Source organism: Fulvia fulva, chromosome 9 (assembly GCF_020509005.1).
Source record: "Fulvia fulva chromosome 9, complete sequence".
Classification (NCBI taxonomy): Eukaryota; Fungi; Ascomycota; class Dothideomycetes; order Mycosphaerellales; family Mycosphaerellaceae; genus Fulvia; species Fulvia fulva.
Genome location: NC_063020.1, coordinates 1,884,557 through 1,900,635, shown reverse-complemented (window position 1 = coordinate 1,900,635; position 16,079 = coordinate 1,884,557). Strand labels below are relative to the sequence as shown.

General features: G+C 54.0%; 9 protein-coding genes across 9 annotated transcripts; 7 read left to right on the top strand and 2 right to left on the bottom strand.

The window, feature by feature from the left end:
- Nucleotides 1–186: 186 nt before the first annotated feature.
- CLAFUR5_09238 (uncharacterized protein) lies at nucleotides 187–366 on the top strand (the record flags this gene model as incomplete). Its single annotated transcript, XM_047908386.1, has 1 exon — nucleotides 187–366. One exon carries the CDS (start codon nucleotides 187–189, stop codon nucleotides 364–366), a length of 180 nt encoding a protein of 59 aa, XP_047766550.1.
- A 23-nt stretch (nucleotides 367–389) lies between these two features.
- On the top strand, nucleotides 390–659 carry CLAFUR5_09237 (uncharacterized protein; the record flags this gene model as incomplete). Its single annotated transcript, XM_047908385.1, has 1 exon — nucleotides 390–659. One exon carries the CDS (start codon nucleotides 390–392, stop codon nucleotides 657–659), a length of 270 nt encoding a protein of 89 aa, XP_047766454.1.
- Nucleotides 660–1,233: 574 nt separating this feature from the next.
- On the bottom strand, nucleotides 1,234–1,991 carry CLAFUR5_09236 (uncharacterized protein; the record flags this gene model as incomplete). The annotated part of the gene is made up of 3 exons (XM_047908384.1): nucleotides 1,234–1,571; nucleotides 1,621–1,799; nucleotides 1,849–1,991. 3 exons carry the CDS (start codon nucleotides 1,989–1,991, stop codon nucleotides 1,234–1,236), a joined length of 660 nt encoding a protein of 219 aa, XP_047766553.1.
- Nucleotides 1,992–2,399: 408 nt separating this feature from the next.
- On the top strand, nucleotides 2,400–3,764 carry CLAFUR5_09235 (uncharacterized protein; the record flags this gene model as incomplete). Its single annotated transcript, XM_047908383.1, has 1 exon — nucleotides 2,400–3,764. The coding sequence occupies one exon, from the start codon at nucleotides 2,400–2,402 to the stop codon at nucleotides 3,762–3,764; it is 1,365 nt and encodes a 454-aa protein (XP_047766556.1).
- A 5-nt stretch (nucleotides 3,765–3,769) lies between these two features.
- On the bottom strand, nucleotides 3,770–5,551 carry CLAFUR5_09234 (Propionyl-CoA carboxylase, carboxyltransferase subunit; the record flags this gene model as incomplete). The annotated part of the gene is made up of 1 exon (XM_047908382.1): nucleotides 3,770–5,551. One exon carries the CDS (start codon nucleotides 5,549–5,551, stop codon nucleotides 3,770–3,772), a length of 1,782 nt encoding a protein of 593 aa, XP_047766555.1.
- An 826-nt stretch (nucleotides 5,552–6,377) lies between these two features.
- On the top strand, nucleotides 6,378–7,946 carry CLAFUR5_09233 (O-acetyltransferase PaAT-1; the record flags this gene model as incomplete). The annotated part of the gene is made up of 1 exon (XM_047908381.1): nucleotides 6,378–7,946. One exon carries the CDS (start codon nucleotides 6,378–6,380, stop codon nucleotides 7,944–7,946), a length of 1,569 nt encoding a protein of 522 aa, XP_047766558.1.
- A 906-nt stretch (nucleotides 7,947–8,852) lies between these two features.
- CLAFUR5_09232 (Phosphate-repressible phosphate permease pho-4) lies at nucleotides 8,853–10,724 on the top strand (the record flags this gene model as incomplete). Its single annotated transcript, XM_047908380.1, has 3 exons — nucleotides 8,853–9,108; nucleotides 9,167–10,098; nucleotides 10,149–10,724. 3 exons carry the CDS (start codon nucleotides 8,853–8,855, stop codon nucleotides 10,722–10,724), a joined length of 1,764 nt encoding a protein of 587 aa, XP_047766557.1.
- A 419-nt stretch (nucleotides 10,725–11,143) lies between these two features.
- CLAFUR5_09231 (uncharacterized protein) lies at nucleotides 11,144–12,772 on the top strand (the record flags this gene model as incomplete). The annotated part of the gene is made up of 1 exon (XM_047908379.1): nucleotides 11,144–12,772. One exon carries the CDS (start codon nucleotides 11,144–11,146, stop codon nucleotides 12,770–12,772), a length of 1,629 nt encoding a protein of 542 aa, XP_047766456.1.
- Nucleotides 12,773–13,454: 682 nt separating this feature from the next.
- Nucleotides 13,455–14,111, top strand: CLAFUR5_09230 (uncharacterized protein; the record flags this gene model as incomplete). Its single annotated transcript, XM_047908378.1, has 2 exons — nucleotides 13,455–13,805; nucleotides 13,872–14,111. 2 exons carry the CDS (start codon nucleotides 13,455–13,457, stop codon nucleotides 14,109–14,111), a joined length of 591 nt encoding a protein of 196 aa, XP_047766559.1.
- Between the last annotated feature and the right edge of the window lie 1,968 nt (nucleotides 14,112–16,079).

The following is a 16,079-nucleotide window of genomic DNA, read 5'->3' as shown; positions in this document are numbered from 1 at the left end:
TGGCGTGCGTTGCGAGGCATGTGGTTTCAGAATATACTGCGCATAAAGTCCAGGTCTTTCGCTTGGTCGTTGCTCTGCATTCCATCAAGTTGCAAATTGACACCCAGATCTCAGTCGACAAGCTCAATACCAGAAGTAAGCGCCATTACGACTCGCAGTCGATTATCCCTATCCCATTCGCGCAGCATGCCCGTCAAATCCAACCTCCTGGTCCTCACATCCCTCATCTCAGCCCTTCTGCCAGTACCCAGCACTGCCCTCGATGGAAAGGCTCGGATGTGTTTCTACCCCGAACTTCACGGCCAACAGTCATCAGTGCCCTCTGCTGCGACGGGACAGGACAGGAAAACGAATGCTGCGGCATGAGCAACGCCAACTGGTGCCAAGACATGTCGGCAGAGGACATTGGAATGGCAATGACAGTGTCCTATCAAGACGACCAGGGTGTGGATTTAATCACGTCTATGGAAGCGGATGGCAATGGCGACGAATGCTGCGCTTTTCTCAGTAAGCACTTTCTGAACCCTCCAAGACCTAGGCCGAATCTTAGCAAGTGCAGTGTTCGTTTCGGGAGACCGCCTGGGCCGACGGCGCCTGACCCTGAGGCAGGAGGTTTCGGCATTGTGGGAAGGGCGAATGGAGAGACTGAGAAGTGCTAGAAGCCGGATTATATCCAGTGGGTCGATGAACATGGCAGGGGTTGGTGGGGACATATCAAGTCCGGAAAGCTGAATCGAGTCATGCAGCATATCGATCGAGAGGATTGGCTGGGCTTGGCCACCGGCCCTCTGGATTCTGTGTGCGAGTTCCACAACGACCGTACGAGCCTGTTGAACGTACCTCAACAACAGGAGCAGTACTCGGGCGATTCGAGCTCAGGTCATGCCCCGGACTCGCTTTTAGAAGATTCGGACTCGGCGTGCCCCGGAGGCGTTCAAGCTTCAGATGGCTCGGGTTCAGGTTCAGGTCACTCGGGCTCGTCGTCGCCGGGCGGAGTTGCCATAGGAGAGCAGCAGGCGTGAGCAGTATCCTCTCCAAATGATCGTGTATCGAGTCCGGCTGAGACCACGAAATCAGTGGAGTTCAATGAATGGAAGTACAGAGTTCTGAGACTTGCCTTTCTCTTGTGGAACCGACGGCGGATGCTGGAAAGGCGACAGCGGGAACACTTATTCGATTCGAGATCATGGGACAGCGGAATTTGGGGGGAGCTAGGGGTTTTGGTGTTTGACACTATTGTACCGGTGGTTCAGGAGGCTGATCTCCAGACGGCCTTGCTTCTGATGCGGCATCGAGGCCTAGCTGCTCCAAAGTCGTTCCGGGTCTAGGGTAGCGGAAGATCATATCATCCCGTAGCCCCGTCAATGGACTGTTGAAGGCCTGCTCTCGATATACGACCTTTGTGAAGCCACATTTCTCGAGGATCCGCTGACTCGCGTAGTTCTGAGCATCAACGAAGCCTTCGATGTGATCAAAGCCCAGTCCATCTCCGCTCACTGAAGGGTGATGCTGAAAGTAGAATGGGACGAAGGCTTTGAGCGCTTCTGTGGCGTAGCCATTGCCTGTGTGACCTGGAAGATGGTCAATATGGTGCTGGCAGTCTTTCAACAACGATTCTACCTGAGTGAATCATGTAGCCACAAGCGGGGGGATGGAAACTGCCGATGATGCCGATGATCTTGCCTTTGACCTGGTCGTCAAGTCGCTCCCTGATAGCAAAGTTGATGACGCCTGGTCCTAATGCTCGCGCACTTAGCCATCGTTCGCCTTGTTGTCTGTTGGCCACTGGACCTTGAGAGCTGCGAGTATCAGACAAGGAGCTGGCGATCTGCCAAGGGAGATACGCACGTCCACTGCTTTATGCTCACATCGGTAATGATGTCCATGATGTTGTCGAGATCGTCCATGGTGATAGTCTTCAAATGTAGTCGCTCGGTGTCGATCGTATGGATCGGAGGCTGCTCCAGCAGTGTGGTGCCTTCTTCAGCCATTGGATCCGGTTGGGTTCAAACAGTTCTCCTTCGTCTTCAGACGGAAATGTATATAGAAAAACGTAGCGCTGTGACTCACAAGATCTCCACTGCGGCTGAGAGCACATACCACTTGATGCCGACGTTATCGTGCCAAAAGCATGACTGTGATCGAGCTCAGCATCTCCGCCGCCACGTATCATCTGGCTATTGATGTTGAGCCGAATCTCGATGTTGTTTGCACAGTCCCAGAACGCGAACAGCACCGAGGCACCATCGCGACTTCCTAGTCTAGCGCGTTTGCTGACCCAAACGTGAAGCAGTCACCTCGGGTTTCTTGTCTCCGAGTTCATCTGCACAACATCTTCCTCCGATCACGGGCAAGATGCGAGATCGATGCGGCCTGGATATACCGATGGCGAGGCGACGATGGAAACGTTCCTACAGAGCAAGCCCAAGCGGCTGAAGCCTTCAGATGAAGCACAAGAAATCGCAAGGACCGCCGACCACGAGGAGAATGCAGAAGATACCGAGTTCAAGCTGGCCGTGCTGGCATCACTCCATCCGAACGTGAGCCAAGATGTACACCTGGAGTACCTGTTGGACAATGGCGGGAGCGCCGTCAAGGCGTGTGAAGCACTTAGCAATGTGTTCAATGATGCGACTGAGAGGAAGAGGAAGCTGCCCGCCACGATAGGCTACCAGTCATCAATCAATGCATTTGCAACGAGCGGAAGAGAATCTCAGGACGCTGGTCAAGAGCCACGCAAGTTGGCGACTAAGAAGGGCAAGACGTTGCACCTCTACTCGCCAAAAGACATCGAGAAGCATACACCATGTTCAATCATTCACAACTTCCTGCCCACCGAGCTGGCCGATTCACTGCTGAAAGAGCTGTTGGTGGAAGCGTCCACCTTCCAAAGAGGCACCTTTCAGATGTTCGAGCGCACAGTACAGAGTCCGCATACTTGGAAGTTCTACGTGGACACCTTGGAAGAGCTCAAGCGACAAAAGACGGAGTACACATACGATGGCGCAGTCTACGAGTCACAACTCTCACAGACGACACCGGTCATGCTCGAAGTATCCGCGATCGTGAAAGAGACTGTCAACGAGCAGGTAGAAAGGCGAATGCAGGACTTCCAACCCAATGGCGAGAGGCTCAAGTTCCAGTCGCCTGATGCCTGGGAGCCAAACGCCAGCTTCGTCAACTGCTATGATGGTGGCAAGGAGAATGTGGGCTATCACTCCGACCAGTTGACATACCTTGGACCACGCACCATCATCGGCAGCCTCTCTCTGGGAGTCGGCCGTGAGTTCAGAGTGCGCCGCATTGTTCCTCCAGACGCCACGCAAGCGGACGAGCAAGGCCAAATTGCCATCCACTTACCGCACAACTCGCTTCTGGTCATGCATGCAGAGATGCAAGAAGAATGGAAACATTCTATTGCACCGGCCCAAGCTATCGACCCGCATCCATTGGCCCAGAACAAGCGACTCAACATTACGTACCGATGCTACAAGGACTACCTTCATCCAAAGTATACACCAAAGTGCCGCTGTGGCGTCTCATGTGTACTGCGATGCGTGCAGAAGCGGAAGGTCACCAGGGGACGATACATGTGGCAGTGCTACGCCAACTATACCCCAGGAAAGAAAGGGTGCACATACTTCGTCTGGGCTGAGTTCGATGAGGATGGAAAACCACCGTGGGCTGAAGGCTACAAAGGCAATGCGAATGTGCCACTGCTTGAAGAAGAGCCGCCAGATGAGGACGACACAGTACCTCCGTGACCATACTATGCGTACAAAGGCTGTAACTTCCCACCCATTCTGTGCACCACCCTCTCCGGCAGATCCGCCTCGTAAGTCAACCTCAACCACTCCGCCACCAAGCTCCTCGTATGCACCGGATCAATGATCTCCTCGATACTGAAATGATTCGCAGTCCTGACGGGATTCATCATCCGTCTATACATCTCATCCAACTCCCTGTACCGCTCCTTCCTCGCCTCCTCCCCCTTCTCCTTCTCAATCTGCCTCAGCTCATGACTATGCGCTACCTCAATCCCTCCATCCAGCGGCAAACTGCCCCACTCGCCACTCGGCCATGCCACTCGCATATGTGGCTCTCGACAATCTACCATCACTCCTCCCGCGACGCCGTAGCATTTTCGGATTATGACGCTGAAGATCGGGACTGTGGTGGTGTAGTACGCTTTTGTCAACTCGACGCCCCAGCGCATTGTGGCGGTCCGCTCTGCTACTGTCCCTACAGCATACCCTGGTGCATCGATGAATTGGAGGATGGGCAGGTTGAACACGTCGCAGAACTTCAGGTGGCGGGTCAATTTCTGGGAACCTGCGGCGTCGATGGCGCCCGAGAGGACTTCCGCGTTGTTAGAGAGAATTCCGACAGGGCGGCCTCCTAGTCTGGCCAGGCCTATGATCGTCGTCCGTCCCCATAGTGCACCGATCTCGAACCAGGAGCCTTTATCGACAACTCCCGTGATCACCTTCCGAGGGTTGTACATCCTCTCACGCTTCCTTGGGATAATTGTTTGAAGCTCGACATCTTCGCGGTCAGTCGGATCGTCGCACGATACAACAGGCGGCACCTGAGTTCCACAATTTGGCAAGTATCCGAGCACCGTCCTCAGCTGCTCGAAACACTCCTCTTCCGTGGCGGCCATGTTATCAATCGTCCCGTTTGTGCAGTGCATCGCTGGTCCTCCTAGATCCGTGAAACTCAGCCCCTCCTCGAAGGTGGCATTCTTCACCACATTTGGGCCCGCGTTGAAGAGCGCTCCGACATTTGCAGCCATAACACTGAAGTGGCAACTCACTACTCTCGCTGCACCAAGCCCGATTGCAGGTCCTACGACAGCTCCAAGGTTAGGAATTCCCATATTCAGTTGCTTCGTCACAACATCAAAACCTTGTTGCATTGGAGGAACGTATGAGAACCCCGTAGCGGCAATGGACGTAACGGACCCACCACCAGAACTCCCATCTGTGAGCTTGATCATAGGTAACTTGAGCTGGATACTCATCTTCTCCGTAAACAACGTCTTCGCCATGAGATGGCCATCCTGATGACCAGCCCTTATCGTAAAGTCATCAGCGGTCAGGACAACCTGTCTTCCATTCAATTTCCCAAAGGCCTGGACATTATTGTGAGGGAGGTAAGACTCAGGCTCCTCGCGCTCGCCACCTAGATGCTTCCATTTGACGTGACCGCTGACGGAGCCGATTTCCTTGAAGGATCCTGCATCTAGGAGTTTGTCGAGACGTTCGCGGACCCAGAGCTTGCCGTCCTGTATTTGGCGGACGTAGCCACGCCGGGAGGTGTCTGGGGTGTTGGAGATTTGGCGGAGGGTGGAAAGGTGGCCTAGGATGTCGGAATAGTCGGCGGGAAGTTCGTCTTTCTTGTCCTTGCGTCGTCTGCGGCCGGTGTTGGATTTTTGGGTTTGATCATCAGTCTTTAAATGGCCAGAGACTTGTTCTGCTCGGGCTGCGGCTTTGGTGTGGGGAGCGTCTGTCTTCGACGATGGCGACTGGGTGTCTTCTCCATTGGCCATGCTGATCTGGTAATGTCAGGATATGCAATTGGCCTTGATGGCCAGCGCGAAGTGTTCGTCAACATGTCGAGGAAGGAGCATTGCGGTGCGGTTGATATGATGCCGAGGTCCAGGCCTGAGAGTGTGGAGACCTCATCCTTCTAGCAACATGCCTACTCCCTGCAAAATCACATCTGTCGAACATCTGTCGAACGACGCACCTGGCGGCATTGTACTTGTGGACTTCCCTGAGAGCATCACCCACCTATCTTCACGTCGTTGGCAATACATTCCCGCTGCAAGACCCAGACAGCCTCCCAGCCTCCTCAATAGAGATCATCTTTGAATGTCTTTCCCGTGGCCAGCGGGGGCACCAGTCTATTCACACGCGGCATCAGTGAAGAATACTGGGTCTTCCATCTTGTCCAGGTATGCACTGCACGTTCGAGAAGATGATGTTGCGTGAAGAGAAAGGCGCGACTTCGAGATGTGTCGAAACATTGACATCTGCTGAGTCATGCGTGAGACTAATAAACAGGGCGTCTTCTGGACCGCGTTCCCCGAGGCACTACCAGAATGTCACCTCTTCGAATGCCTGTCCTGCAGATGAGTACTTCTCATGGCAGCGGAGGAATTGCTCCATCTCCATGTCCATCTGGACAGCCGGTCGTGAGGATTGCTGGCGCTGCCATGATGTGTATGACCAAGCCCTGAACGCGAAGACGACGCGCAACTAGGAGGTACATCCTCTACGAAACAACCCTCAAAGCTCGAACCGCACACGACCCTGCTTGGTTAGCACAGCTCTCCGCGAACGGACTCGCGAGCCTCTTCATCTCTAGCTGCAATGCAGTTCACACCCCTCAGCTGGTTCCAGAAATGCCTCGGCTTCTTCCACGGTTGGCCGCCAAAAGAGCTTGATGGATCGCGAGAGACAGCATGGCTGGACGGAGTGCGAGGACTGGCAGCATTCCTAGTAGTCATGAACCACTACGACCTGGAGTGGCTTTCAATCTTCGCCTATGCCCCCTTCGGCGCAAGAGTCTTGGCCGACAAGAATGTGGACGGGGTGTGGTACTACAAAGAAGGCGATAGACTCTGGGAACCATACCGACTGCCATTCTTCCGCATCATCGCAGCGTCTGGGAGTGCCGAAGTTGCCATATTCTTCGTTCTGTCCGGGTTCGTGCTGTCCTGGAGTCCCCTAGGCACGATTCGGGCGAACAATCAGGAGAAACTGTTTGGGTCGTTGTCATCTTCTCTCATACGGAGATGGTTTCGACTGTACCTTCCCTGCTTCATTGTGAGCGTTTTCTACCTCATCAATGAGATCTACGTCTCATGGCACGGAGTGATCGGTATGTTCGAGGAGATATGGAAGTTCATTGAAGAGAGCCGGAGGTGGTCCAATCCGCTTCAGGGCACGCCAGCCACCTCACTCTTCACTGTCAACACGTACAACTACGTCATGTGGACTATTCCATTTGAGTTTTCTGGATCCATCTTCGTCTTCACACTCTTACTCGCGATCGGCAGAACACAGGCTTTTCATCGCCGCATGGTATGCGTCATTTTAACGACGATGTATGCTGGCTGGCAGACCTACTGGGGATTGTGGTTGTTTGGGATGGGCCTTGCTCTTGCAGACTATGTCCGTTGGCGAGGCGGATTCAATAAGCTGTCCCAGCAGACAGGTCCGATCGCTCGCTGCGCCTGGATCTTGGTTTTCGTCTTGTCACTTCTGTTGATGGGCTACGTAGACGAGTCGGACGAATTCACGAGGCCTGGATATGCGTGGTTGAGTTATATCCCAATTCCTCCTGGCTATCGTGGCATGGTTGGTGAAGGACGTGTTTGGTTTGCCATCGCAGGGTTCCTCTTTGTGGCGAGTAGCTGTCACCTGACCTTTGTCAGGAGATTCCATGAGACGAAGCTCATCCAGCATCTCGGCAGGATAAGCTTCATGCTGTATCTCATTCACATCCTGATCAATACCCGGGTTTCTTTGCCGTTGCGTGGTGCGTTGTACGACGCTCTTTGCGAGAACCGGTCTCAGGATGGCTTCGACCATGTATTCATTTCGGGACCGTTTACGAATGTTTTCATATGGCTGGTGGTTTGGCTGATCAGTGTGCCCATCGCAATGAGCTGCGCTCACTTCTTGGAGATCTTCGTCGACAAACCTTGCAACGAGTTCGGAAAGTGGTTGGATGATAAGTTTGTCAATGGATCTGGCCGAGTCAAATTGCAATCAGGACAAGAGGAGGCAGGTCTACTCTCCCAAATACCGCTTGATCAACTTCAACCCGGCGAGGCGTCCGAAGTAGCAGAGCCTCTTCTGTCCCCCAAGTTCAGCTTGGAAAGCGCTTCTACTAGCAGTATAGATCATGGCACGGAGGTCCCAGGAAAAGGATGAAAACCACTCGCATATGACAGCTTGCATTCTCTACGCGCTGCGCCGAAAGCCTTCATCAGCCAGTGATGTAGCTGTAAAACGGCATCAGCACGCTGAAGAGGCTGCTGGAGTGCACCACTCTTATTCTCCAGGACCACAAGACAGCTGAAGAGACGGAAAGACAGAGTGAACCATGTGCCAGAAGCCTTACAGTCAACACGCGTAATTCGGGCCAAGTCGCATGGCAGTGGAGTGTTTACGCATGGCAGACGCATGGCATTACATCCTCTGTCTCCATCACGGCACGCTTGCTTGGCTTGAGTGAATGTATGTTGAACCTCGTGAACTTCATCGCCCAATGTTTAGGCTGGAGACAAGCACGTTGCCAGATAATTGGCTGTAAATGCATCGCCAAGGAAAGAAGCCAAGAGGAACGTTCACATCCACAGTCGCGCTTCGTGTAGAACGAGGTGGCCTCTACGCGAGCCGTACGGCTGCTGACTGGGACTGCGCACAATATGAAGACATCAAAGAAAGTCGCCTTTGATCGACCATCCACAGTATCGTCTAAAACAACCAATAGCTAACGCGGATTCTGACACGCCCCATGCCTGTGAGGGATCAGCCGCAGCGCTCAGCTCCTTCTCGAAGCATTACATATAATACCTTGGTACATTCTGGGCATTGTCTTGGAGCCAACGCCATGTGAGAATGCTTGCCATACTCTCACCACAAAGAGGGTCAAGATGTCGACGGTGGAGATCCTCTGAACGGGCCTGCACCTTACTGCCCGAGGTATCTGGGCAATGAGATCTGCACATTCGCTTCGGAGCAACTTATATAACTCTTCATGCATCCCTGCTTTCGAGCTGAAGGGTAGGCATATCTCTGGCCACTTCTTGTCTCTTGCGCTGCTGTCCCTCAATCATGCTGCTGTCCCTTCTCACTAAGCGGCAGTCGCCCGCAACAGCCCGCTACGACTGGATCCTTGCGATCACCTTCATCGCCTACTGCTTCAGCGCTTTCGGTAATGGAGCCAACGATGTTGCGAACGCATACGCTACATCGGTCGCAGCCCGAACGCTCTCCATGGTGCAAGTCGGCTTCCTGTCCATCATTACCGAGTTCTTCGGTGCCGTCGTCTTGGGCGAGCGCGTCACGGATACGATCAAGAATGGAATCAGTAAATCTCGAAGTGTCGTAGGCACGACTTCTAAGGCTGACACCCTACTCTCATCTAGTCACAATCGACCGCTTCGAAGGCCGACCTGGAGTCCTCATGCTCGCTATGGGGTGTGCTGAAGTAGGCAGTGCCAGCTGGCTGATGTTTGCGACCAGCCAGGGCATGCCAGTGTCAACTACCCAGACAGTCGTCGGAGCCCTGATCGGTGTAGGCTTCGCCACGCAGGCGCCGATCCAATGGGCCTGGGATTCTGGCAGTGTTTCGCAGGTTGCGGCATCATGGGGCATTGCACCCGTCATCGCGGGCGCTTTCGCAGCGCTTGTATTTGGGTTGGTCAAGTACACCGTCCTTGAACGAAAGGATAGCTTCAAGTGGGCCATGCGATTGATTCCGTGGTACTTTGGCCTTACCGCTGCGATCCTGGCATTATTCATTGCCATCGAAGCGCCTGGGTCTGATATCGACACTCTTGGGGGCGGGACCATTGCTGGAATTATCTTCGCGGTCTTCTTCGGGATCACGATCATCTGCTACATCTTCTTCATGCCATTCTTTGAACGCAAGCTGATAAGGAAGGATACTCGTTTAAGGGTGTGGCATATACCAATGGGACCATTGCTGCGGAACGACAATGTCAAACTCTACTTTCCTGGCAAGGGCGATGAGTATGTTACCAACTACTATGAGGATGCATATGGCAATGTCTCTGCTGGGAAGAAAGACGAAGCCAAAGCCAAGTCGGTGTCGAACAACAGCAGTGACCGTGACTTGGATCCTGACGCCATCCACGGTACCGTCGATGTCGAGAAACGCGACGACAAGGCCGCGCTCCGGGCTGCTGAAGAAGAGCAAGCAATGAAGCGTGCGAAGTCTGGATATGTGCCACCATATGAGCGTTGGATCGTGCCTGTGCAAGGTCTGTGGTGGTCCAACCCGAAGAAGCTGTGGAACTGGACCAAGTTCATCGTGCTGAGAGGTGTCTCCATCGACGTGGGTCATCTCCACCATATCCCATTGAACGTTAGCTAAACTTTTTGCAGGCCGTCTCTCACGACTCCGAAACACTACGCGAGATCCATGCTCACGCCCATCGCTACGACGTTCGCGTAGAGCACTTGTGGACATACTGCCAGGTCATCTCAGCAATGCTCATGTCCATCGCTCACGGCAGTAACGACATTGCCAACGCCGTCGGCCCAGTCGCAGCAGTCTACCAAACATACCGCGTCGGAGAAGTCGCGACCGAGTCCTCAACTCCCGTCTGGATCCTCGTCTTGGGGGGTCTGCTCCTCGGCCTCGGCTTCTGGTTCATGGGTTACCATATCGTGCGTGCCTTGGGTAACAAGATCACGCAGATGAGCCCGACTCGTGGTTTCTCCATTGAGCTCGGTGCGGCTATCACGGTTCTCATGGCCTCGAGACTTGGACTTCCAGTCAGCACCACGCAATGTCTCACTGGAGCTGCTGTGGGAGTGGCGCTCATGAACTATGACCTCAAGGCCGTCAATTGGCGGCAGGTTGTGTTCATCTTCATGGGATGGGTCCTGACCTTGCCATGTGCTGGTCTGATTTCAGGGTTGCTCTGTCTCATGGCTCTGAATGCGCCTTCGTTCTAACACGAGCTCGTGGTTTCCTGGTGTGCAAGGAGTCTGAGTCTTGTTAGTGGGCAGTGCCGCGGGTATGGACTGTGTAGCATTTTATATAGAAACGGGGATTCCTCACGTTAGCAGCATGTCTCACTTTTCACGTTCCATGTATGTTAGCATGTACACGGTGTCATGCCAGCACGCCTCTTAGAAAAGACGTGCACGTGCCCTTCGGCAGCAGCCGGCGCCACGATCCGCATCTTCTTCCAGAGCATCGGAACTAAGTCTCCAGACTGTGGGAAGGTTGGGGCGTGCCGACACTCGACATCGCAGTCAGACCAACGCTGTACTACTTGCCGCGCTGGCAACTGCTAAGCAAGGGCAGTGTCGGTCCTTGAGCCTATCGCCTGTCCTTCACCCGACCTCAGCTGCTGCATATCACCAACATCATGAACAACGCAGAGTTTCGAAAGTTCATCGCTTCGAAGGCTAAGGCCGAAGATGGCTCACCTCCTGCTTCTAAAGGAGGCCAGACGCCTGCGCTGGGTGCGAAGAAGTCGAGCTTCGTGGGCATGACACCGCGACCGGGCAAGGCGGTAGGCGGAAATGACTTTGCACGGCAGGTGAGAGAGCAGCATGCTGCGCTGAAGCCCAACAAGAAATTCAGATCATCTGCGCCGAAGGGGAGCAAGTTCTCAGCTGGATACACCGACCGCGCGAAAGCAAGGCAGGAGGCCCAGGACGATGAGGACGACAAGGCGAAGCGCATTACAGCGTTGGAGGAACAGGTGAAGCTGGGTCAGCTGGAGCAAGAAACGTTCGAGAAGCTGAGAGATCAGATCATCGGCGACGATGCCAGCGCCTCATACCTTGTGAAGGGCTTGGACCGACGGCTGCTTGAGCGGACAAGGCGAGGGGAGGATGTACTGGGTCTGAAAGGTGGAGAGACCGGTGAGGCGCCTCCCGATGTTGACGATGAGTTGGAGAAACTGGGAGAGCAGGAAGTCGAGACAGTCAAGAAGGAGAAGGCGGAGAAGAAGGGGACAAAGGCGCCGGCGCAAGTCGCAGGTGTGAAGAGGTCAAGAGATGAGATCATGGCCGAGCTGAAGGCACAGCGGAAAGCAGCTCAAGAGGCGAAGGCCGCGACTGCGCCCACACTAGACAATCGATGGCGCAAGATTGGCGAAGAGACAAAACCCAAGATTGAGATCGATCACAAAGGCCGCGAGGTGCTGATTACAGTCGACGAGAACGGTGTGGTGAAGAAGAAGGTGCGGAAAGTCGCAGAGCCTGAGAAGGTTGCGGCGGATATGCCAGACGTCAGCAAGCCAGTGTTGGGTGCGGATATCGTGCTTCCGGAGCAGAAGAAGCCGGGACCGGACGCTGAGAATGACGACGGTGACGACATCTTCGAGGGAGCTGGCACGGAATACAATCCTTTGGGTGACATGGACGACGACGACGATGATGACGATGGCGATAGTGACGACGGAGATGTTCCACAGTCTACGACGAAGACACCTTCTGCAGAACGGGATGATGATGGCTCAGAGTCTGGCCAGGCAAGTGAAAACGATGGACCGCTCGAGAAGGCTGAGCCTGCTCCGGCGGCGTCTGCACCCAATGCGTCGCGAAATTACTTCGGAAGCAAGACCAGTGCAGAAGAGGAGGCGGAACAAGACCGTTTCAAAGGCGTGGAGAACGTCATCGCGAAGGCCGCAAAACTGGGCACGACGGCACCGGAAGACGACCACCGAGAAGACGAGACAGACGCAGACCACAAAGCTCGATTGGCAAAACGCGCTAAGATGCTTGCCAACCAGGACCGCGACATGGAAGATATGGATATGGGCTTTGGTGGAAGCCGTGGTGAGGACGAGGAAGATTTGGGCGAGGACAAGAAAATCAAGCTATCGGAATGGAAAGGTAAAGCTGGGTTTGGTGACGAAGACGATGCTGAAGGTGGCTCGAAAGGCGATGGCAAGAAGAAGCGTAAGCCCAAGAAGAGAAAGGGTGACGCTAACAATATGTCCGATATCATGAGGGTCATCGAGGGACGGAAGGGAGGAAGCAAATGAGCTACATTGCAACTCGACTCTACCCAGCCATGCAAAGAATCATTCTTCTGACCTGCGAACAGGTCTTCACCTCGAAGAAGCTGCGCAGCAGTTTCGATGCGCTATCACGTGAGATGCCCATCTCTCTCAACTTGCTCTCGCTACCAGAGCTCGACCACGGGAGATCCAACTTGACGTTAACGGCAATGTACTCTGTTTTCGCGTTCCGCTTTCGTCCTTCATGGCCGGAGCAGTGGATCCGACGCCGTGGAGCACTTCATGATGCTAAGCGCCGGCCTTTGACGCCCTCGGCGGCAACATGCTATAAGCAGACCTTCACACCTCAACATTCCGGTTTGGCGTAACACAACCCAATCAGACACATGCTCATGCCGCAGAGTCCAAACTGACTGGACAAGATCCATTTCCGGTGAAGAAAGTGCTTGGCAAACATGCAGCTAGGAAGAAGCTCGTGTTTCATAACATCCATAACATCTCAAGCTTGAAGGTCAAGTATAGTTCTGCTGCGCCGCAGACAAGCATACGCGCTGATGTTGGTCTTCGAGCTTGCTTATATGCTCAGCAGCAATACGAGAGGTAGGTTGGTGTGCTTCCAGTTCTGTTCGTCGCTCATTACTCGTATTCTTACTCATCAACCTCCTCTTCACGGCTGCGCCACAACATCACTATCGTCTATCGTCTGATGGCCATTGTAAACCTCCCTCACGACATCCGAGTATCGCTCTACCTTGCGGACCCGACGGTTGGTGGCATAACAGCACGATCTGAACCAGCAGTAGCGCCAAATACCACGGCAACCAACACAACTTCAACGTGCCAATCCATCAGATCTGACCAAATCGTCCTACCGAAGACAGCCTTCATCATAACCCTGACACTGTTATCGATCACAACCCTCCTCTCCCTCATTGCCCTCTCTCTCCTCCTCTACCGCCAGTTCTCCCGCGCTCGCCAACTCGAGCGTGCCAAACAATGGGGCAGACAGAGCAAGTTCCACGAGAGCAGAGGCAAAAGGATAAGCTTGATGCGGAAAGTATGTATCCTCTACCCTGCCTCTACCTCCCTCCCTCCCTCACCCGCTAACGTTTCCTTCTTGCAGGAAGTCGACGACTCTTTCACCCGCCAATACTCAGGAGTCCTAACAACCGTACATGAAAACCCTGAGATGGGCAGTGACAGTCCTGTGGAGATTTGTGAGAGAGATCCGAGGATCTGGGAGGTTGGTGGGGGGACTGTGAAGTATGGAAGAGTGAAGACGGCGCAGGAGAAGGATGCTGAGAGTAGGGTTGGGAGTTTGTACTTTTGTAGGGATTTGAGGGTTTGGATGCCGAAGAAGTGAAGAGGGTAGGTAGGCAAGAAGGATGTGAGGAGAAACGTATACGTGGAAGCTGGACGTGCAAGACCGCTGTCGTGTTGCTGGGGATTCGGCCAATACGTCTAATACGACAGCTACTGTATGTCGTTGGTGGACTCCTGCATCTGCATATGGTTTTTGATCTATGGAGACTCATTTGTATTCGCACGCACGGGTTCCGCACCAAGAGATCTATACGGCGCGAGTATCCACCATTGGGGCCAGTGACCGTCTGCAATTTAGACTGCAAACCGTCCTTCACTTCACCTTAGTGTATGTCCCTCTGTCCGGTCATGCTCGGTCATGAAATCGTCGTCCGCGGCTCAGGCAGCGGGTGATGCACTGCCGGCGCTTCGACGGAGTCAAACGCGGGCGCCCACAAGCATCTTCCCTGACTGATCCCAGACTGCAAAGACAACGCAGTCGACCTCACCTGTACGTTGCGGATCTTCCCGTATTGTTGACGCCTCTTAAATACGGTGTCAATATCTGAAGGAGATACTGGGCCTGTGGAAGTACGCTGCGAGGCAAGGTCTGGTCAATTAGCAGTGCGTTGAGTGGGCACACCGTCGTTTGCCTGGCGACGGCCGTGTCGGCATGGTGGCGCCAGCGCTTCCTCGCTCAATTTCCAATCCTCTGGAAGCGCGGTTATCTCGTTCATCAGCCACTTGTTTGGTACATGTATGGAAGCAGGTTTCGATCGCTGCGCTACCAGTCCGTCGGACGCGACGCTGCTCGACCAAGAAACTCCCTCGCCATGATCCGCAGCAGGAGCTTGCTGGGGTCTCTGCAGTACGGTATGCGATTTCCTAGTCGGGGTTCCTGCCTGCCATTTCGTCATTCTGGCACGTCGTCCTTTCCCACCAGGCAATGCTCAGCCTCGCACATTGGTCATGTGGACATTCGTGTCAGCACTACTACATGCTTCATTGGCATCTGGTGGTAGATGGTAGCAGATGCTATCGCTATCCATATCCGTGACGATGGACGACTCGCCGCGTGCTTTGCTAAATCATTGTCTCACTCGACGCGAGCTCGGCGAGCACCCGACCGGCACTTCGCGCATCGGCGCTTTACCCATGATCATCAACGAGGATGGCATGGGCCTGGGGCCTGTCCAGATCCTTGTTGATGCCACGTACCTACTTTGTTCTCGTCACATCGCCCTCTTCCATGAGATCCGGCGGCTGTCAGTCTCACCACATGCACAGTACCACCATCGTGTCACCGGCCGGATTACTGCATTCGGAGCATTGTTCGCTTGTACATGTCCGGCGGAAGACTCAAGGGAGTTCGTTTCTTGACCAGATGAGCAGTGCGACACATAGCAGGCCTGTTGCAATATGGAACATCGTCGCGGAACAAGATCACGCGCAAATCGTGCCCGGGAGCATATCGGTTGCGACGCTCCGGTTCAGCTTGATGAGCATTCATATCTTCCCTGCTCCTGGCGCTACGAACCCCGGTATCATTCTGCTCATGTGCCAGGCACGGAGTGCTTTCCGTAGTTTGCCACACTATCTCGTTTGTGAGAATCGGTGCAAAGGTGCAAACGATGGTGCACGATAGCGGAGACTTGCAACAACGGCTTGCATTGGCAGCTGTCTTTATCCCAGGCCCTTCATGGGTCGAAAGGCGGTGACAGATTGGATAACCAGCAGCCGCCTCCAACTTGAGGAGGTACAGACACTGAGGCATCATGTTAGCAGCATCGCGACAGCTATCACGTACCGCGACACGCTCTCCCCTTTGGGCAGCAGAGTCCTCTTCTGAAGGAGCAGGCCTCGGTGGTTTCCATCACGAATGTCATAGCCATTTGCGCCAGCGAGGTCAGATCGAAGATGAGGTCTTCATCACCATCATGAAAAGTGCCACATTTCTGTTCCTTCTCACCCACATCCGACCTTCTCCTCGGCGGCATGATCCACATGTTGATCCTTCATCCTTCATCAC